The sequence below is a fragment of the Mesoplodon mirus genome, assembly GCF_964341445.2.
Source record: "Mesoplodon mirus genome assembly, chromosome: 4".
Lineage (NCBI taxonomy): Eukaryota > Metazoa > Chordata > Mammalia > Artiodactyla > Ziphiidae > Mesoplodon > Mesoplodon mirus.
Window position 1 is genome coordinate 81,280,352 of NC_138979.1, and position 22,010 is coordinate 81,302,361.

Sequence of the window (22,010 nt, forward strand, 5' to 3'; positions counted from 1 at the left end):
AAGAGAAAATGGGCATTTTTACTCACTCTGTCTTCCTCCTCTTTAGCAAGGTGTTAAGTAGATTTCTTAATTTTGGAGCATTTTTGTAGATGACAGACCATGGTTAATTCAAGGAAGCTTGGTAGAGTAGGGCCAATGTATGTGGAAAAGAGTGTTTCCTTTCTCATCATCCAGATCACAAACTCATCTACCCAATATGCCTTCAAGACCTAAAACGTTGTGCTCTGAATGGTACCATAACCTTCAGAGTGTGAAAGAAAAGCATAGTGTGGCTTTATCATAAGCTTTTTCAATGTAGAAGAGGCAGAGGGTATCCTAATGTTTTAAGAGTTTATTTAATGGTTTAAGAGTTTATTTAATGGTTTATTTAAAGCTTGATGAGAGCCCAACTTGTTCTCTGTATAGGGAGTCATAAAAGACCTGATTTCCAGAAACACATTGTAATTTAGCTGGTTCTTTTTCTTCTCAGAGAATAGGCGGAATGAAGGGAGACTTTGGGGAGTGGGTGGTGTATGTGAGACACAGGGACACCATGTTGAAGTGACAGCCTGGACTGAGCTCTCACAGGCTTTATTTTGTCTCCAGTAGAAACGAGTCATTGTTTGTGCTTTCCAAAGGGAGGACAAACAAATGCTTTTTGCTTGGGGTTTAGTTTCTGAACCCCGGTATAGTGTTTAGAAGATTATTGGGACTCAGTTAATCAACACTGCTTTTACATGCGATCATTTGACATCTTCCAGTTCCCTGGTGTAGAGCTAAGGCCCTCTGAGTTGAGCTCTGATGGCAGTCACCTGATGTCACGCATAGGAACAAGGGGCTAGAATTACGGAGCTAGAACAATGTCCTCTGCACCTTCCAGGCCAGCTTTCTGCCTTTAGCACATGCTAAGGAAAAGTTCGGTTTGAATCTAGCCTATGACTTAATGTTTCCTGGGGAAACCTCACTGTAATTCCATAATGGAAGTCACGTTGCCCTTTAGATTCTCTCTCAGGATTGGCAAGGACAACGCCTAAGTCATAAGTAGGCTGGGCTCCTCTTTGTGCCCCAGTTCTAGAAAAAGGCTAGACCCCCCCCATTGTGCATGTCCTTTTAAATAGGCTGAGTTCAGAGTTACCATCTGGTATAGGCAGGAGTGGAGCTGGTGTCTCGATTTCACCTTGCTTCCTCCAACATCTTTTCATCAGTCTTGATGACTGTCCTGTCAATTTATTACCTTAACTATTTTTGAAAAGGCACCACTTTGTAGAATGGGCTTCCCTTCTGTCCTCTACCCCCACCTCCAGATATGATTCAGGGGAGAGCCTCCTGTTAGTTTTTCCCCCTTTCTTTTTAACTGAGAAAGCAAAGTGTGAGGCACACCACTCTTTGCCATGCTGCATTTATTCCTGTCATTCATTTCCTCCTCTTGTAAGTGGGAGGCTCAGATTGAAGCCTGTACATCCTTCATGTCCACAGAGAGGGTAAGAATAATGCCCTTGTTCAGGATGGGAAACTGGAGATTATGGTCACATTAGTGGAATCCTGACTGATGACATCATTAGGTGCTTCACCCCTGCTCATCATAGCCAAGAAAAGTCCTTTTGTCCCTAGGTCAGAAGAAAAAGTATAGGCTCCTACTAGCCCAGCTGTGCAATTTAAGGAGCTGCCACTGCTTTCCTCCTCAACTCCTCTTCTCTGTCTATTTTGACTCCCACTAGAGGGTGGCAGGAGACTTCCACTGTCCCTGAAAAAGATCAAGATAAATTTGAGTTGCACCTGAATGGCCTATGCAGTTGACAGCAATCCTGGGAAACGGTAATATTTCCTGAAAGATTGGACTGGAGACTAGCAGACTTTCAGAGGTCATCACAGACCTTCCGAAGAGGCACCTTGGAAGTTGGAGTGGAGGCTTGCTGGGACTCCTCCGTGTACTAGCTTGGAAGTTAACAACATCAAGTTAAAAGTGGACAAACCCCAGATAACTAGGGATCAGTTGAAGCTGGTAGAAGAGACATGGACAGCCAGCATCAGGACCATCTGAGGCAGAATACCACTAGAGAGGGGGAGACAAATCTGCATGGAAATACTATGAAATAAGACACCCATACTGGCTGCCCCTGGAGTGGGAGAAATTTGTTCCTGGCAAGTTTCTGAAGATGCACTGAAGGAAGGACAGTATAGGTTATGAAAGTTTGTGTCCTAAATATTATATGAGACAGGAGAATGTTGTAGAAAGAGCATGGGCTCAGAAGTGAGATCAGTTGTCACTTGTTTGTTGTTATGTCCTTGGACAAATTACCTAACAAGTCTGATCTCCATTTTTTCATGTGGAAAATGCAGAAATGTAGAATATATATCTATATCTATCTATCTACATCTATATCTATCTCCACTAACATAGTGCTTGGAGAAATGTGGACACTTGGTGTATTAGACGTGAGAAACTAACATTCATCCCTACTCCCTTATAACGTCTCTGCTATATTTGTGGAGCTGGATTCTGAGAACTACACTTCCCAGCATCCCTTATCAGCAGGATTCTAATTTTGATTCAGAATGGGAGGCATTCAGGTGTGATTTAGAAGCAGAACATAAAAACAGAAGTCGCTATTGCACCTGCAAATTTTTGGACAGTTACATGAACTTCAGAAAACAGTAGACACGAGCTTTTGCCAGTGGCTTCTGGGACTGCCCCCTAAAGTTGACCCACTTTAGGGCAATGGGCAGCATAGATCACTAGTGGCAGTTTTGGGGGGGGGTCTCTGTACTTTCTCATTTCCTGAAAGTTAGTTTTGGCTTTCCTTGACTTTATCTTCTCAGTTTATCCAATAGTATTGTAAACCTCTAATTCCCTGCACTAAATCCCTTCCTGTTCAAAATACCTAGAGAGGTTTCTGTTTTCCTGGTTGAATCTTACTAACATATCTGAGTTTTAAAAATACAGAAAGAATGGTGAGAATGAATGGTCTTATGTTTTCCTAATAAAAAGAGGAACATTTGCAAATCTGAAAGATGACACTGAGGGCTAGAATTGTAACAACTGGCATTGAGAATTGGGAAAACTTGGCTCAGGTTTAACCAGGAGAGCTTGAGGAAGAGAGGATAGGAAGTCATAGGTATCTGGGTAAGAAGTGAAATTTTAATTATTTATCTTTCCCTGCCACTGGATAAGGAATTCTTGACAGCAGAATGATCTCAAGCAGAATAAAATGAACAAAGAAAAATGTAACCTGAATGGAAAAATAAGCTTCCTAATACGATGTACATGAGACTGTAGGTGGGGAAGAGGTGACTGAAATAAAGAGATTTACTCCATAATAGATAGAGGTGCACCCACGTAACCTATGGTGGGAGGAAGAAACCTATAACTGTAATGAAATGATATCTCTTTAACGTTTTATTAGACAAACCTCCTGACCCTTTTAAAATAATTGTCATCTGCACCCCATTCAAATAGCCCCTTCAAAGTTGGTTAAATTATAAGTTTGACTTCCTATTATCCGAAGGAAAGCATGAGCCCTTCCTCCCATGCAGACCACAAGGCACTTCTCAGAGAGGAGCTCAGGTTGCACCTTGGTATAACAGAAAGCCTGTAATTTTGATGCATTCAGCAGTGGAGGTGCAGTTGTCAGTCTGCTTCTATTTGTGAGAATTCTCTTCACCTTCTTCTTCCATGCAGCTTTTCAGTAAAGACAAAGCCTTAATTTTTTCAAAAAGATTGAAGCTTATTGTTGATTGGGTGGAGCCGAGAACGCAGCCAGGAGCACACTCAGCAGCACGCACCCACCCCAGTTGCTATGGTTAGAGGGTCTCCTGCAAGAAAAAGAACATAGTCCTGCTCATCCAGCTCAGAAATCTATGGAGCTGCCACTACTTTCATCCTTAGCTCCTCCTTTCTATCCCCTTGACTCCCACTGGTGAGGAGCAAGAGAATACTATCCTCCCTGAGAAAGACCAGGAGAGAGAGGATATGGGCTTCAATGGCCAATGGAGTTAGCAGCCATCCTGGGAAACGCAGTAGCATTTCCTCAAGGACTGGACAGGTGACTGGTATTACAGTGAGAAGAGCTGCAAACCAATCAAGGAAACTGTGATTAGAAATGGAACACCGAGTTCTTGTTAGCCACACCTTGGGGGAAGGCACAGTGGGAAGAAGATGAAGCCATGAGGGGTGGGCTTGGATTGGAAGAAACAAGCTGACACAGCGGACAACAGCTGCCTACTGAGTGGTCACCTGCCTGTCCTTCCTCCCCCTGGCACGGCAGAGACCATTATCCACAAATCAACGTTCTCATGAATCCAAGTGGCCTCCCCTGGGGCAGCGTCAAGACCTAGAGGGGTGGCGGGACTGGTGATGGCAGGGCTGATTCCTTTGGTGGCTTTTGTGAATTGGCAGAAATTGGCAGCAGTGTGGCAGCCAGCTGCTTGAGCCGTCCCCTGTCCTTTGCTGTCACCAAGGAGGGGAAACTTCCCAGAGAGGGTAGCCGAGAGTCTATCCATCTATTAAAATTCCACACATTCAAGGCCCAGCTCATCTATCATCTCCTCTGTGAAACCTTTTCTGAATCTCCCCAGCTTGGATAGGTGGTTCCCTTTTATTTTGTTCTGCCTTGGTTGTACATAATTGTTCCATTAGACTTGAACTTGCAGGGGTGGAGGTTATGTCTCCCACAATGCCCGGAACAGGGCTAGTTCCTTGCTGCCTCTCAGTGTGTCCATGAAATTGAATGAATGACTGGAAGATGAGGTGGTTAGGCACACTGGGAGCCTTCTCCTTACCTGTTCTTGTTGGTGCCATCTGTTGAGTGCCATCGTTAGTTGGGGGTTGTGTACTGTACATGTGGACTACACCCCAGAGCTGTCCCAGAGCTGGATGGTCACCACGCTTTGGGAGTATGGGAGGATAAGGGCCAGAGGGTCCCATCCCTCCCTCTCCCTTCGTGGTCCCTGTGTGTGTAGAGGAAAGGGGAGCTGTCTTCATAAGTGCGTGAACTCAGTCCCTAGGAATTGTTCCCAAGTTCTGCTTGCCCTCAGTAGTAGAGGTCGTCATAAAGAATGGTAAGTTGAAGAGGAAGAATCTGTAGTGCGTGAATTAGAGAACTAGCAGCAAGGGGAACACATTTACTGCAGGAATTCAAATGCCCCCTCCTCTGTGAAGCATGTCCCCTAGTGTCTTCCCTGGTGTACCTTCCTACAAGCAGAGTTCTTTGCTCCTTTCTTTCTGTTCTCTCTCTCTCTCTCTCTCTCTCTCTCTCTCTCTCAGCAGCAATCTGCTCATTCTTCTACATTAACCCTCACAGCACTGTACCATATCTCCACCCTCCCTCCTCCACTCCAACCCCTGGACCATGAGTCCCTCAAGACCATGGACAGAGTGTTCATGTGTCATGACACCTGGTGGGAATGCCCTGATGTTTCTTAAAGGAATGGATATAGAGATGAATGAATGAGTGAGTGAATGAATGCATGGGCTTCAATTGCTGTGCAGATAGGGAGGCAGAGATTCATAGAAGGAATTCTCAACCTGGGTTAAACTCTAGCTTGACCACTTACTAACCATCTGATAAGCTGTGGGCCTTGGCCACCTCATCTGTAAAATGGGGATAAATGATCCTGACCTTACAGCGCTGATGGAGGAGGGAGATTATCTAGTCAAAGGTCCCAAGGCAGTGGCTGACACATGCTAGACACTCAACAAATGGACAATTCTAAGACTACTTGACTCAGGGTGTTGCAGGGATACCAAGCTATTTGGAAAAAAAGTGCCTCTTCTGGAATGCAATAGGGAGGGAATTGAGAAGGTGCCAACACTAAACTAGGGGTGCCGACTGGCATTCAAAACCCTCAGCTGTCTGTTCCATTACTATGAACACTCCTGCAGCTCTCTGGTAGAGGGAGGTAGAGAAACCTACCTATTCTGTTCAGGTATGGAAACCGAGGCCTGGGCAGCCCATCTGGTGAGTAGCCAGAGAGAAATGTTTTCAGGAAACAGGGAAGCACCAGGACATTCATTCATTCATTCGTTCAACAGGCATTCCTTCATTATTGGGCACCTACTGCCTGTCAGGCCCTCCTACTTGCTGCAAAGACAGCCAAGGAGGTGAGCTGAGCCAGGTGAGAGCTGAGAGCTCTCCACACACTAGTCCTTGCCCCCTGAGCCTGGGAGAGTGGCTGGAAAAGAAGGCAGTGAGTTGCCCTGCATTTATCAGCTGCCTTCTGTGGGTAAAGGACTCAAGGTGTCTCATCAGGTTCAATTCCAAGAGCATCTGAGCCAGGAGGTTTCTTTTTTTAGTTTACTGATGAGGAAACAGAGACAGGAGGTGAAGCAGCTGGACCCAGCCCACGCTGCAAGCAGAATGCTGTAGAGGAGAGGTTAGGCCTGGGTTGTTGAGGTCCCCAAGTTTCCCAATGCTGCGGAGGGCTGGAGGCCACCTCTCTGCTGTAACCCAGTCTGGTATGAACACCTAATTTTGAGGCATGCTATTGGAGCAAAAGTCCTGACTAGGATAGCTGGTGACGTCTTGCAGAGGCCACAGGGAAGCATACAGACATTTCCCATCCTGTATCTGTGGTCTTCTTGCTCGTCATTCATGCATTTCTGTCCTGTTTCACTGGTTTTACTTCTCGTTTCCAGCCTGGGCTCTGCCAGAAGGTGATTCCACATTTTTCTAGTAGCCCATGGTTTGGCTGCCCCCATCTCATTCCGAGACACCATGCCAGGCGGCCCAGCATGTGCAGGTGGGAATGTCTAGTCCCAGCTTCCCTGCCAAGTTCAAAAGGCAGCAGCTGCATCCACAGGGCCCAAAGCTGTGCAGCCAGTGCCTGTCACTGTCACTGAACAAATGAGAGTTTCCACTGGGTGGGCCTGGGGGTGACAGCTTGGGGTGTGGAGGGGCTAGCAGCTGAGACTGGTGTGGGAACAGCACCTGTGGGAACCAGATGGCTCACTCACCAGCAAGGCTAATGCAGACCCCAGGGCATCAAGGGATGCTGATCAAAGTGAAGCTTAGGGGCTTCCTGAACCCCTTTGGAACCTGAGGACTTGGGTTCAAATCCCAGCTCAACCACTTCCTAGCTTTTTGATCTTGAGCAAGTTAACCAGCTTCTTTGCCTCAGTTTTCTCATCTGTGAAGTGGGAATATTAATAGCATCCACATGAAAGGGGTGGCCGTGAGGTTTAAATGACTTAGTCCATGTAAAGCATTTAGTTAGAGCTCAATAAACATTACCTGTTCTTTTCTGGTCCTCTGCCACCTCCTCCATGCCCCATCACTCTTCTGCCTGCCAGCCCTCACAGATACTATTCAAAATAGCTGTTTCCCATCACCGGTCTTGCCTGACTGTCCTAAGATGCCTCTCCTTCTTCACGTGCCTCCCCACGTTTCTAGAATTGAATTTGCAATCTGTACTCACAGGGCCACACAGATCATGTTCTCTGGGTTAAGGGATGTACCCATGGAAAACAAGAGGGAGAAAAGGCAGCCACTACTCTAGGCTTGGTTTCCACAAAAACACCAATGTGATGAGGCTCTGGTGTCTTGCCCAGTGGTCCAAAATGCCCAAGCAGCCCTCCTGCCTGGAGGGTGTGGAAGCAGGGGTGATATGCAAAATATTCAACAATTCAGAGGGGCCCTGACCAATCAGAGTGGACTCTGGCCACAGTGCTGGATCACGGGGTACTGGGGGCTGGGGTCTGTAGCGCTTGACCAATTGGCAAGGAAGTAGTTTAACAATCGACATTGTTGCACAGGTGTGTTCTGGGTCTAGAGCAGCTCCCCTGGTGGGAAGAGTCAATAAGGAGCCTGTGCAGAGTCTGGCTGGAAGGAAGGCAAGTCCTGTTCTCTCTCCATGACCACATGGTAGAAGGTTGAGAGAATTAAGTGGTCTTGAGGGGCTAGCAGGGTGGGCTGGTGTTAACAGTGTTGGCTTTGACATCAAACTATCCACTTATGAGTTTTGGCATCTTGAGCAAATTTTAAACCTCTGAGAACCTTGTTTATCTAATCTGTGAAGTGGGGGCAATGAAACACACAGGGCTATTGCTAAGGATAAGTGTGATAAGAATCACCAGAATGCAGGGCCTAGCTGAGGAAGTGGGAGCAATCTCTGTTCCTCTTTAGGATGCCTTGGTGTTCTTTCCATCAGGTGGGACTCCTCCCGACTTTGGGAATCAATGAGGTACAAGTCTTTCTTCGAAGCACTCACACACCTGTGCAGCTCATGCTTGTTCTTTCGTTCATGCAATGGGGGTTTACTAAGTGCCTTCTCTGTGCCGGGCACAGTTCCAGCAGCTGGAGAGGCTTCAGGGAACACACCAGATGGGGCCCCTGTCCTCATGGAGTTTACATTTTGGAAGGAGAAGCAAGAAATATGGCAGCTAAGCCTTTCCTCCTGCATCAAGCACTCCACAGTCCTGAGTCCTGGACGTGACTGACACAGGAGCAGCAACAATAAAACCTGCTAACCTGAAATCAAGGAAGAAAACCCTCAGAAGCCATAAATGAAAGCATGGCCTCCAACCAGAGGCCTGAGCTGGGCTGCTGTGGAAGATGTGCTGGGGTTCAGGAACTGCGTCTGGGTCAGCACTTTCCAGCTGGGGCTGCACCTCAGCACCAGCTGGGGAGCTTCTGGAGATGCACAGGCCACACCTCAGACCAATCACATCAGAATCCCGGGGTGTGGGGTCCAGGTACCAGTGGGTTTTAAACTCCTCCAGTGGCTCCAATGTGCAGCTGAGCTGGCCAAGGTCTTTGAAGTGGGGCTGGGGATGAGCCTCCCGTGTAGGACAAGAGTCATGAAGGTCTCTGAGTAGGTGGAAGGAGACTGGAAAAACTCTACCCACCAGCTCAGCTAAAGGGGTAAAATGCTGGTCATCTACCTGCAGGGGCCACAGGGGACAAAGTGTCACTGTGAAAATTCAGAGCTTGTCTGTGCCTCCTGAGAGGGCCAGGAAAGTGGTCACACTGTAGTCTGTTGCCAGTGCCCCAAGAAAAGACATTAACCATAACTGTGGAGGGTGGCCACTTCTGCCACCCAGGGCACAAGACACTGCTATGGAAAACAAGTGTCCACTGAACAGTCTAGAAGGGCAGGCAAACAATAAACAGGGGAGCAAATATGTCAGTGTTTCCCAATCCTGGCTGTGCACTAGAAAGAGTTTTTCTTTTTTTAAACGTATCTGTCCCTCATTCGTTTCTGGAGATATTGATTAAACTTGTCCCCATTGTGGTCTGGACATGGGGGTCTTATATGAATTTTCTCAGGGTTGAGAACTACAAAATAAGTGAGATAATTCAGATGGTTTATAAGGACCACCTAGCAGGATAATGTGTATGTAATAGAGAGTGATTGGCTGAGAGAGACCTGGGACAGACTCCCCCGGAGGTGACGTTCAGTTTGAGACTTGAAAGATGAGGTAGGTGTGTCCTGCAAGGAGCTGGAGAAGAAGCTTTCCAGGCAGAGGGGACAGAATGTGCAAAGGCTGGAATGAGTCTGGAAAGTACTAGGAGAAGCAAAAAAGCCTGTGTGGCTGGTGTGTAGTGAGCCAGAGGGGAGGGGAGCATTCAAGACTACATAAGCCGTGGTAAGATGCTTCGAATTCTCTTCCAAGGGCGAAGGAAAGCCACTGACACGTTTAAGCAGGGCAATTACATGAGCAGAATCCTAAAACTCACAGCTGCATGCATTTCATTGGCTCCCACTTACACCCACCAGACTTTTCTCTCTGCCCCATCCTTTATTTGCATTTTCACAATTACTCTGGGAAGAAGGTAGGTAGCTGTCTTCTCTATTTTATAGCTGAGAAGGCACCAGTGTTGAGTGACTCATCCATGTCCCCTGGGTTCTTGAATGGCAGGCTTCTGGATCATCTGATACCCGTCCCAGAGCTCTTGCCCAAAGATACTTCTGAGCACGAGAAGTCACAGTTGTTGTTACAGTGAGTCCCCTACATATGAAGCTTCAAGTTGTGAACTTTCAAAGATGCGGATGTGCATTCGCATGTCCAATTACGTAACTTAGTTCACATGTCTGGCGTACATTGTCACGTGTGTGCATCCTCTGCAAGTAGTTGTACTTTTGTGTATTGGGTTGGCCAAAATGTTCACTCGGTTTTTTCCATCAGGTGGCTCTAGTAGCACTTAGTTGTCTTTAACTTCATTCGAAACAATTTTGTTAGATTGTATGTGACAGCTGTCATATCAGCGTACATTAAAAAAAAGACTTATCAAACTCAGTGAATTTTTGTGTAGCCATTTTAATATTGAAGATGGAAGAAAAAAACTCAACATTTTTGGCATATTATTCTTTATTATTTCAGGAAAGGTAAAAATGCAACCAAAACACACACACACACACACACACACACACGATTTGTGTAGTGTATGGAGAAGGTGCTGTGACTGATCGAACGGTCGTGTCAAAAGTGGCTTTCGAAGTTTTATGCTGGAGATTTCTCCTTGCTGGACGATGCTCCATGGTTGGGTAGACCAGCTGAAGTTGATAGTGATCGAGACACTAATTGAGAACAATCAATGTTATACCATGTGGGAGAGAGCCAACATACTCAAAATATCCAAATCAAGTGTTGAAAATCATTTGCACCAGCTTGGTTATGTTCATTGCTTTGATGTTTGGGTTCCACATAAATTAAGTGAAAAAAACCTTCTGGACCGTATTTCCACATGCGATTCTCTACTTAAATGTAATGAAAACATTCCATTTTTAAAACAAGTTGTGACGGGTGATGGAAAGTGGATACTGTACAACAATGTGGAATGGAAGAGATCATGGGGCAAATGAAATTAACCACCACCAACCACACCAAAGGCCGGTCTTCATCCGAAGAAGGTGATGTTGTATATATGGTGGAATTGGAAGGGAGTCTTCTATTATAAGCTCCTTCTGGAAAACCAAACAATTAATTCCAACAAGTACCTCTCCCAATTAGACCAACTGAAAGCAGCACTCGACGAAAAGAGTCCAGAATTAGTCAACAGAAAACGCATAATGTTCCATCAGGATAATGCAAGACTGCATGTTTCTTTGATGACCAGGCAAAAACTGTTACAGCTTGGCTGGGAAGTTCTGGTTCATCCACCATATTCAACAGACATTGCACCTTCGGATTTCCATGTATTTCAGTCTTTACAAAATTCTCTTAATGGTAAAAAATTTCAATTCCCTGGAAGACTGTAAAAGGCACCTGGAACCATTCTTTGCTCAAAAAGATAAAAAGTTTTGGGAAGATGGAATTATGAAGTTGCCTGAAAAATAGCAGAAAGTAGTGGAATAATAGGGTGAATAGGTTGTTCAATAAAGTTCTTGGAGAAAATGAAAAATATGTCTTTTATTTTTACTTAAAAACCGAAGGCACATTTTGGCCAACCCAATACTTTACAGTACTGTATAGACTACAGTAGTACAGGTACCTTTATTTCAAACTCAGGATGTCTGGAAGCAAGCGTAAAAGCAGTGGTATATAGCCGATTGTGTTCGTTGGGTACCTAGGTTAACTTTGTTGGACTTACAAACAAAGTGGACTTAAGAATGTGCTCTCAGAATGGAACTCATTCATGCGTAGGGGACTTACTGTACATTGAGTTACATTCACTGCAACCCTGGCCGTGGGGATGGGAAAGCTCAATCTTGGCTTTCCTTGAGCAAAGCAGCTCACCCCAAAGTGGTCTTCTTTGCAACAGCCAACTTCTCATAAGTGCTGAGTCAGGCATCCCATCACAGACACTATCCTGCAACTCTACCGTGACAACCTTGTTCTAGAAAATGAAGGCGCTTTGAAATAAATCAAAGGGGTGTTTTGCGGCGCCAGCCTCACCTTGACTTACCTCAGTGTTCCGCCCTGGAGTCTGCAGTCCTTGTTGGCTGGACCTGCCCTGCAGGGTCCACGTGGGCCATGGGGCCATCTCCCCACTGCCTGGCTGTCAGCCAGGCAGTAATATTCTATTACTTCCCCAAGGACTGGCTGCTGACAGCTAGTGCTAGATCAGTTTTATGGAAGCCTCTTTAATACTTGAACATGTTGTCATGGATGGAGTATTTGGGGTTTTCTTGACACACATCTTGGAACCCCTTGGGAATCCCATTTCCCACCCCAAGTTCTAGGGGGAGGTGGAATGGCTGAGGAAGTGGCAAGGAAGATGGAGAGAGGCCACAAAGGACCTTCAGTGTCTTTGCTGGGTGCTTCTGTTGGGCTTTGGCTACAGCCAACTGGGGTGATTCTAAACACATGGGATGACCTGGGGTTGGAGAGCTCAATGCACTGTATGTGGAAACTGGTCCCACCACCTGGACCACTAAGGATGGAAATGAAACTCCTACCCTCGTCATGAAGCCCAAGGGTGACAAAAACATTGCTTCTAGACAGTAACCATGGAAACCTCTCATTGCTATGGATGGCCCACCACCAGAACAGCTCCTTGTTCTATGGCATAGAGTGCCCCCCTCTCTTCTCCTCTCCTGCCACTTCACTGCATTGCCCCAGGCCGGGGCTCCGGTCCCCAGGAAGAGCTATAACTTGGCTCTCCAAGGTTCACCTTGATTTTTGTGGGTGCCAAGGTAAAGAGCCCTGGAGAGGCGAAAACGAAAGGATGGGGATAAAGATGGGAAAAGATGATGACATCCGGCAGTGCTGGTGAGAGACAGGCAGGCTGGGGCAGACTGTCAGTGTCATTGGGGATGCCATTAAGGGCATTCATGAGGCAGCATGCGTGTCTGGAGTCCCATCTGACTGGCATCATTCATTCCTGTTCCTGTTCCATTCATTCTGGAAGGGGAACCTTAATTAGACATGAAGAGATTCATCAAACGGCAGCCCCTTGGAGCTGGTAGTCTCTGCCATCTGGACGGATGGTTTCTACCTTGTGACAACAGCAGCAGGAATGATTTACGAGGTCCCACAGCTCCACCCCCTGGGCCTGGTAAAACCTGAATGGCTTTTGTCCTCTCCAAAAAAGAGCGAGATTTTGCCTGTGCTGATGGGCACATGAGCGGGGGTTCACAGTAAGGTTTGCCCGACTCTGTGAAGTTGATGCCCAGACCCGTGGCAGCCAGGACCTTGCCTAGGGTCAGTTTTCAGTTTACAGTGACTCAACTGCAAGGATGAACAGAAAAAGCCCTGGAGTGGGGACCAGAAGACCTGGATGCAAATTCTTTTGGTGAGCTATGTGGCTTCAGGTGGTTTTTGCCTCAGTCTTATGACTTATACAATGGGGATAATGATTTCTGCATCATCCCAACTCACATGATTCTTTGGAAGTTCCTGTGACACTATAAGACGCAAAATGACTTTCTAAATTATACAACCCTTGACAGACATTGAGGATTTAATCCAACAAACATTTATTGAGCAATTGCTGTGTGCTATGCACCACCCCTGGTGCTGTGATGGACATGGATGAATAAAACACAGTCCCTGCCCTTGGCGAGCTTACAATCTAAGAACGGTCATAAGACAAGTGCACAATAACTATAATACAAGGCAGAATATGGTAAGTGCCATGAGAAAGGTACAAATAAAGTGCTACGGTGGTTCAGCGGAGGGAGAGATCCCAGTGGTTGGTAGATTGGGAGGGGGCTTCGTGAAAGATGTGGTTTCTGCATGGGCCTTGAAAGAACCAGAAGAGAGTGTTTCAGGGGATGAGAACAGCAAGACCAAAGGCACAGAGACAGGAAAACCGGGCACCCCTTCCAGGAATGACGGCTAATCTAGATGGACTGGTACAAGGTGTAAAGGAAGGATGGGGCTTTACTGGATGGTCTGTAATGTCAGGACGAAGACTTGCACATTATTTTAAAAGTTTGTGAATGGCTGGAGATAAAAAAAAGTCTCTATGAATGTTTAGGATGGACTGGAGAACATGCAAGTGTGCCCAGAGGAAATCTGGGAGAGGAGACTGCTGCTGAAATTGAGAGACCAGAAGGCAAGAGTAGCAAGGGAATGCACGGAGAAGAAATGAAGATGACTTTAGGGTCTCAGAATTGGGTGGTTGAGAGGATCATGGGTCTTCTAACAGTAAAAGGAGAGATTGTAGAGGAAGGGGAGGCAGAGATGATACACTTGGCTTCAGAGATGTTGAGTTTCTGGCGCTGCTGGAGCAGATGGGGTGAATGACCAACGAGCAGTGTGCAATTGAGCCTGGAGCTCAGGGGAGGCGCTAGGCTGCAGGAAGTGTAGGATGGCTCCAAAGGAAGGCGGGAGGTTGCTGATGAGTGTGCAGGGATGTGAAGAAAGGGGGCCGAGGAGAGGACGCCAAGGTGGGGAAGGTCTAAGTGTGGGGGCAAGAAGGAGAGAGGGAAATAATGGTCGGATCTACTTCAGCTACTTTTTAGATTAAGGTAAGGGTGTCAATAAATAAATCATAAATACATAAATAAATAAATACATAAATAAACAACAAAGGGGTGTTGGCAAAGGAGAAGAGTCATGAGAACGTGGCTTCCTGGGCACCAAGGGGACAGGGAACGTCCAGGAGGAGTCAGTGTAGAGCCAAGCAGTGCAAAAAGCTTGGTGATGAGAAAGGGCTTTTGACGTGGCAGCTGAGTCTCTGGTCCCAGGAGCATGGGGGCCACGAGGGGGTCGAGAGGAAAGGCGGTGCCAGCACCAGAAAGCCCCCCACCCCCAGGTCTGGTGGTGAAGGGACGAGCCACAGGAGCCAGGACGGGTGGAATGAGTGCCTGTTGGTGGAAAGAGAGGACAGATGCGGCAGAGTGGCTGAGGACCGGTGAGAGGATGAATGTCATTTCCTCAGAAGTGGGAGGAAGGAAGTGAAAGGAGAGGGGAGAGATCAAGAGGTTTTGAGGAGAGACTGCATTTCAGATGATTCCACCTCTTCACTGAAGGAGGAGGCTGACGGTGGGGGTCATTTGGGGGTTTGAGGCGAATGGAGAAGATCTGAGGGGCTTCAGGGTGGGTGATGATGGGATGAGTGGGGGTTAACTGATGGTCAAAAGGAGGTTGGCTGACTGACCACCTGCTCCCGGAGGCCTGTGGCCACTGTTATTATAAGGCAGCAGATCAGGGTACCGGGTACCAGGTACAGGCCGGGACTCCGTGGGGCTGCCCCAGACTAGCTGGGCTGCGTCAGAGGCTGCAGTGGAACCTCGGGCAAATTGAGCTCTAAATAGGAGAAAAGGACAGGCTGCCTCCTGATCATGGTGCCCAGATGGAGAGGGCGAGGCGGGAGGGGAAGCCGAGGTCTCTGGAACTCACGCCATCACAGGGCCGAAGTGTTTTGGCAGTACAGGACCTGCGGGTTGGGAATGGTGACGTGTGGATTGTCCTGGGTCCCCAGCCTTCTCTGGAGAGAACCCAGAGGCAGGTTTTGAGAGTTCCTTCCTTTCCCACTCCATCAATTTCAGTTTAAGGAACCAAGACCAAGAAGAGACAGAAAGAAAACTGTGTTTTCCAAAGAGCTCTGGCCTCTTTACTCCCCTGCAGGTGGGCACTGGCAGGTCCGTGGAACGCAGGGCCAACTCCAAGACCTGACATCGGGTTCCTCTCTGCACTCACCACTGGAACCTTCTGGAACCCAAGGCCTTAGCTAATCCACTGAGGCCTCACTGGCAATTTTGCCTGTTCCCCAGGGCACTGCAAGCTTCAACAATGAAATGTCTTCCAAGGCCTCTGAGATCCTCAAGATGAAAGGCCCTGGAGAAGTGTAAAATATGATACTAATTATTTCCACTTCTTGTGAGAAGTCCAAACCACTCTGTCCCCATAGAGCCTGTTAGGGCTGTTGCTTTTTTAAATATTAATTTTATAATGCAAATCCCAAATCTCAGACTTCAGGCATCCACAAGGAGAACAACAAGGGAAGAAACACAGAGACATAGTATCGTGATCTTGGTTTGGAGCTAGAGCGTCCGCATGCAGGGTTAATAGGTTCTGAGCATCCTTCCACTGTCTCCACTGGCTTCCCATCAGGCATTAATTTAGAGCAAATGTCCTGCTTGAATTGCCATTGATTAATTATGTCGTCTCATATGCTTGGGAGTGGATCTTGATCCCTTTTCTTAACCCCCTCCACCTTCAATATAATGTTTTTTTACTTATCTTTCAAATATATTTTAAAACACTGTTATTTATCAGGCAAGGGAATGAATCTAACAAATCAAGCTGGCTAATGCTTGTCTACATGTGCATGTCATTCCAGCCCCTAAATTATCATCATCAAGCCCAGGTTTCCCTGGGGAGAGTATGTCCAGTATTTGGATACTACATTTGGCTTTGGGTTTTAAAAAAAGTCTTAACTCTTAATTTTAATAGGGGAGAAAAGGATTTTGCCAAATTCTAAAGTCACTACCTCTGTGAAAAGAAGGAGGTGGGGATGGACATTGGAACCTCTCCCCACAGAGCTGAAAACCTGTGTTGCAGCTCAGTGCCGGCAAGTGCAAAGATCAGGGTAGGAAAGTGACAAGAAACTGACATTGATACAGCAGTCTGGCTGCAGACACACCCCGCCCTGGAGTGCAGGATGCATAAAGCAAACACAGTGGCTGTAGAGAAATGGAGCTCGATGCTTAACGTTCTTCCAGGCCTCACACTCTGGGGCTCCTGAGGCACCCAGGAAGGCAATCATATATATTTTAAAGGGATGACATTTATCTTTGCGGTGCCCTTTCAAGCTTTTGCGGCGGCTTCCCTGGAGGCAGAAGGGAATAGCACAGTCCCTCCTGTGACATTCTAACAGAGCAGGAAGGAGGCTAACCCTGAGGATGAAAGCCCAGGGTCCCTTCCTCCTTGACAACTCAAGTGGCTTTAAAGAACAACCACCACATTTTGGACACTCTTTTGCCTTATTCGGGGCTGGAGTGCTGACTCTTAGTAGGAAGTTGCAATTTTTCGAAAACACGATTTGGAACACCCTAGCAATTTAGTGTCATCTGCCTGCTCCGTCCCATGTTCTTGGGGGATCTTGCAAAGCCAGAATAGGACCTGTCCACCGTGTCTTCTCCAGCCTTCTCTCCAGAGCTATGGAGGCCGGTCTGGGACAGGTGGGTCAACTGTGGTTCATCCTGCGGGCAGTTCAGCTCTGAGTTCATGGAACCAAGTCCTCAGCTCTGACGTGGCCTCTGCTTCTTAGTGAACTTGTGCTCCTTGGCTGGGCTGAATGTTCCAACCTCCCTCTTCCTGGGAACAGCACCATTTTAGACTTGGGTCAAGTTGTCCCCTCTGGTCTTGGCTTACCCAGAATCCATATTTCTCAGAGGCTCGGGGCAGCTGCCAACAAGTGGTTCTCTAATCATCCATGAGCCCAAAGACCCCTCCAACTTGGGACGCAGTGTGTCATCCAAAGTCATGGGACTGACTTCTCTTCCTGTCAAGTCCTTCTTGCCCCCAAAGATGCTCTGAGTCTCAGTCTGATCCGGGTGGGTTCTCCACACCTTCTTCCTGTGGCTTATCTGCCTAATGCTAGATGAACACCACACAGTTATAAATACTCAGGTCAATATATATATGCAGGTATAGATATATATATTCTGGTCACTGTTTTACACTTGAACAAAGAAAACCACTAGCCTGCTTGTTCTAGAGTTTGTGCCACCCCGACTCCCATCTGCCTGTGGTATAGCTGGCAGGAAATGTGAGCCACTGAGTCCCACGGGGCGCTCACCTTACGTGGCCCCGTCGCACTGGCCGACAGTCAGTTTCAAAGCCCCCTGCTCGTGCAGGCTCTTCAGGGCCTTGAACTCCAAGGGCATGGTATGGGGACCGGCCTGGGAAGTGTAGCCGTACTTGAGGCTGTCGTAATAGTGGTACTTGACAGGGTTCTGGTTCTGATCTAGCGGAAAGGGCCAGAATCCATAGAGGTAGATCTGGTTGCAGAAACGCGTGGCCAGGGTGTACATCAAGAGGCCTGTGGTGGGTCTTTTGATGTGAACTTTGTTAGTCAGCCAGTATCTGGGAAAGAAAGAAGAAGAAGAAGAAGAAAAAAGTGAAACAAAGAAACAAAAGAAACAGTTTGCGAATTATCCTTTCCAGGAAGGGGAAGATTTTGTCCTGGGCCACAGCCTGCCTCCTGCTGAAGAGGAGCTGCAGACATGAGGTTCAGAGATTAAAGGGGCTTGCTCAGGTTCACCTAAGTAGAAAGGGCAGGACCTTGACTTGAGCTCAGGCTGGTTGAAATCTAAAGCAGGGGCTGGCAAACTTTTTCTGTAAAGGGCCAGGTGGCAACAATTGTTGGCTTTGCGGCCATACTCCTGGCCTCTGCCACTGTAGCCCGAGAGTGCCACGGACAACACACATGGGTGTGGCTGTGCCATAGTTTGCTGACCCTGATAAAGGGCCGCCTCTTGCATGGTGCCCACCGCCTCTTGCCACATCTGACTTTGGCAGGGGTTGACCTCCTTGCCTCCTAAGCATCATCAGATTTCTTTTCCATGCCTGCCCACAGGCCCCACAACCTGCCCGCTTCCGCCTCTGATGCAGGCTGCCCATCTCTGAGCATATGTGGCTTCCCTGGAGGGCAGAGGGAGCAGCAAACAGCGGCCTTCCCTGTGAGGCTGGGTTCTGCAAAGGAATCTGTCAGAAGTATGAGAGGAAACACGGGGCGGGGGCAGGGCGGGGAGAGCAGAGCCTTAGGCTAAGGGCTTCCTGTGTTGAGTGAGGTGCTGAGCTACCTTTGTACATAGAGGGCTTTGGTTTACCGTAATTGAGAAAGAAGTGAGGAAGAAACCATCTTCATTTCACAGGCTAAGCAACACAGGTTGAGAGGTGGTTTCAGTGACAGTTCTGTCTACAACTACCTGTGTGCCTTTGAGCAAGTTGCTTCTCCCTGCTGGACCCACTTTTTCACATTTATGCAGTGATGGGGCACAGACCAAGGGATTGCCAAGACAGCCTCCAAGTTCCACCACAATCCAGAAGTGTCTTCAGAAGTGGGAAAATAGACACTCTCTTTGCCATCATATTTGTTTTCCATCATGGTTTTTCTCCTGCTTGGATTTAGAACCCACTGGGATGTGTGGTCCAACCTCTTTATTTCTAGTAAAACCTTCCACTTACCCAGTGCTGAACTCTTTTAAAAGTAATGCGTATGCCTTGGTGGAAAGCTGTACTTCCCTAGCACAAACTCCTTACTACTGTGTCTACACCAGACAGTGTCCGTGGTTTTCTGTACTCAAACACACTCTGTGGGCCCCCATCCCACGAGCTCCCATTTGCCTCTGTGAAAAACACCCACTCCCCATCGGAAGCACAGGCCAACGTTCCCCATGGCACCTCGGCACAGTGATGCCCGAGACTATAAAGTCACACATGTCAGTTAAATTCATGCCAGAAGGTAAAACGATGCTGGACAGAACACTTACATATTGCTGAAAGTTACAACTGTTTTACATTATTAACAGTGCTTCTAGCTCAAAGTTTGGGGGCAGCTTCTCTAGAAGCCCAAGTACACCTTTTTGCAAGAGGTTCCTTCTGCAGCTCCAAAATAGGAACCCCCAAACATTTCAGAGACTCAAGCTTAAATCCTTTAGCTTTTACTTTTTTTTTTTTGCAGTACGTGGGCCTCTCACTGTTGTGGCCTCTCCCGTTGCGGAGCACAGGCTCCAGACGCGCAGGCTCAGCGGCCATGGCTCAGGGGCCTAGCCGCTCCGAGGTATGTGGGATCTTCCTGGACCGGGACATGAACCCGTGTCCCCTGCATCGACAGGCGGACTCTCAACCACTGCGCCACCAGGGAAGCCCAAATCCTTTAGCTTTTGAGGGAGGCATCAGCCTTTGTATCAGACAAGGTTATAGATTCCTAATAACCCATATAATTTCAGTAAATCATGTATTATTGGATATAATAAAACTTATTTCAAGGCTCCCTCCCACCCCATCCTGTCAGGCCAGGGTGATCTGAATTTCCCCCCTAACATCGATGATGGAGTCTGTGGTCCCCAATGGCCAGAATCAGAGTGAACATGATTCTTCTGGGCACTGCAGGTGGCCCCCTTTCACAACTGCTGTTGTTTCATAAGCCTGTCAGTTGAAGGCCCCTTTCTTTGTACCCTCTCCTTTTTCATCTTGTCTGAGACAAGAAACTTCCCTGCTGCTGAATTTTCCAACCTCGAATCAGACAGAGGGGTAGAGGCAGAGGACAGAAGAATGGCTCTAGTAACTGCAAACACAATAAAAAAATAATAGGAAAAGAGTTGGCGGACATACCACAGAACTTCATCATTTCTGTCCTGCATGGTTGAGAAGTTTCATCCCAGCTGATACGTAGGAGGCATGGTGCTGGCTCAGGGGGATGCTTGATGCTGAGACTGGGGCTTATTAGATAGGGAGCCCTTCCTTAGACTACTTCAATACTCTATATGCTCAGTGGGGCTGAGCTGAGCTTGGGAGGACCCTGGGGGTTGATGGCAGGAAGAGTGCATGGAGGAGAAGAATCCAGAAGAGCAGCAGCTGACACCTTGGCTTAACTACATCTAATAATGGGGAGCTCACCCCCTCTTGAGCTAGTCCATTGCACTTTCAGCTTTAACTTAATGGTTCTTAACCTAGGCTGCTCCCTGGAATTGCCTGGAGCTTTAAGATGACCCATCCTGGGTCCCACATCCAGGTGCAGCCTGGACGCTGGGATTTTTAAAACCTCCCCCAGTAATTCAAATGTGCAGCCAAGGTTAAGAAGCCCTGCTCTAACTGGTAGGTGGTTCTGCCAAAAGAGCCTAAGAACAAGACTTATTTAGAGAAAAGAGGGGGAAAAATTAAGCATAAGGGATAGTCATCGAGTTTTAAAGACAGTTGGGCCTGGAGAACTCATCTAGCTCAGCGGCCTGACAGGGGATATAGCTGAGCTAGCTGGGAGTTGGGACGTGTGTGTAAGGAAAACTGACACTGGCCTCTGTGTTGCCAAGGCAATAGGGAGTGGTGGGGACTGTGGCATCTAAAGGGGTAGCTGGTTTTATTGTTATCTTGTATGGTCATGTCAAATTTTCTGATTTTTTCAAAGTTATCAGAAATCTGGATTTTAACACAAATTCTCCAAATTTTTAAATGTTGGCAACTACTTAAAAATTTTTTTTAAAATCCGGTAGGTCCCTATTGGGTGAGTTAACAGACCATATCTATGGGTAATCCACGGTTCTCCTGGATTGAACTTGTCCTCTTCTTTCAATTTACAGAGGAAAAAGTGAGAATCCAGGGTGACTTGCCTGAGAAGAGGCAAACCTCTCACACAGCTGGTCAGATAGAGCTTGGATAAAATGCAGCCTCCCCACTCCTGGTTCTTGTGTTTTTTTCACTCCATGGTGATTCTGGGGGGGTAGGGCATTGTCAGGGTTGGGGATGAGCTGGCTGCAGCTGCTGTTCACACTATCCAGGGACACACGAGCCACGGGCTGTGTCCCCTCATGAGAGCATCTCAAAGACTGTTCACTCCCTGAGAAATTCAAGCCCTAACAACGGCCACATGACAGACTAGGGATTTGCGGTTTGTTTATTTTCTGATTGCAAGGGCTTAGCAGGGTAAGGCTTTCAGAAATAAATTTCTTTTCAAGCCATTGATGCTCTGCCCAGAGAGAGGCAGGGAAGAATTGAATCAGTGGGGAAACGTCCAAGTAGCTCATAGGTGGGTCTGAGTTTACCCAGACAAGTGCAGTGCCCTCCCCGTAGGTGTGCCTTTCCCCTACATGTCCTCTTGGTGAACTCTCTTTTTTTTTTTTTCCCCTCAAATTGAGCACGTGAATCACGTCTTCCTGGAAATGCTCCCTTTGTTCTGCTCTCTTCTCAGCTCAAACTGAATTAGTCATTCCCCCCTTATTATTATGAGTTTTGTTTCCATGGATCCTATTGTGCTTATCAACCCGAGCTGATCCTTCATTACTGTATGGGTTGGACTCCCACTTGAAACTGTACTGTGATCTCCCCAAGAGAGGAGGCCATGCCTTACACTCCTTTGTGGGGTCATCAGAGGCACCTGGCTCAGTGTGTGGTGCAGCCAAGGCACTATGGCAGAGACAGCATTGCTCAACCAATCCTCCATGGGCTTGCCTATATCTCTCAGCATCCCTTGTAAATGAGC

The 22,010-nt window shown here is 47.4% G+C and overlaps 1 protein-coding gene across 2 annotated transcripts in view; it reads right to left on the reverse strand.

Moving 5' to 3' along the window:
* Positions 1-17,610: 17,610 nt before the first annotated feature.
* Positions 17,611-22,010, reverse strand: part of ST8SIA2 (ST8 alpha-N-acetyl-neuraminide alpha-2,8-sialyltransferase 2) — a gene marked incomplete at both ends in the record, with an annotated part of 59,884 nt that continues 55,484 nt past the window's right edge. For both annotated transcript variants that reach the window (XM_082619073.1, XM_082619072.1), the window contains one exon: positions 17,611-17,896. In XM_082619073.1, coding sequence (XP_082475199.1) covers positions 17,611-17,896 — 286 coding nt within the window. The remainder of the gene's footprint in view (positions 17,897-22,010) is intronic.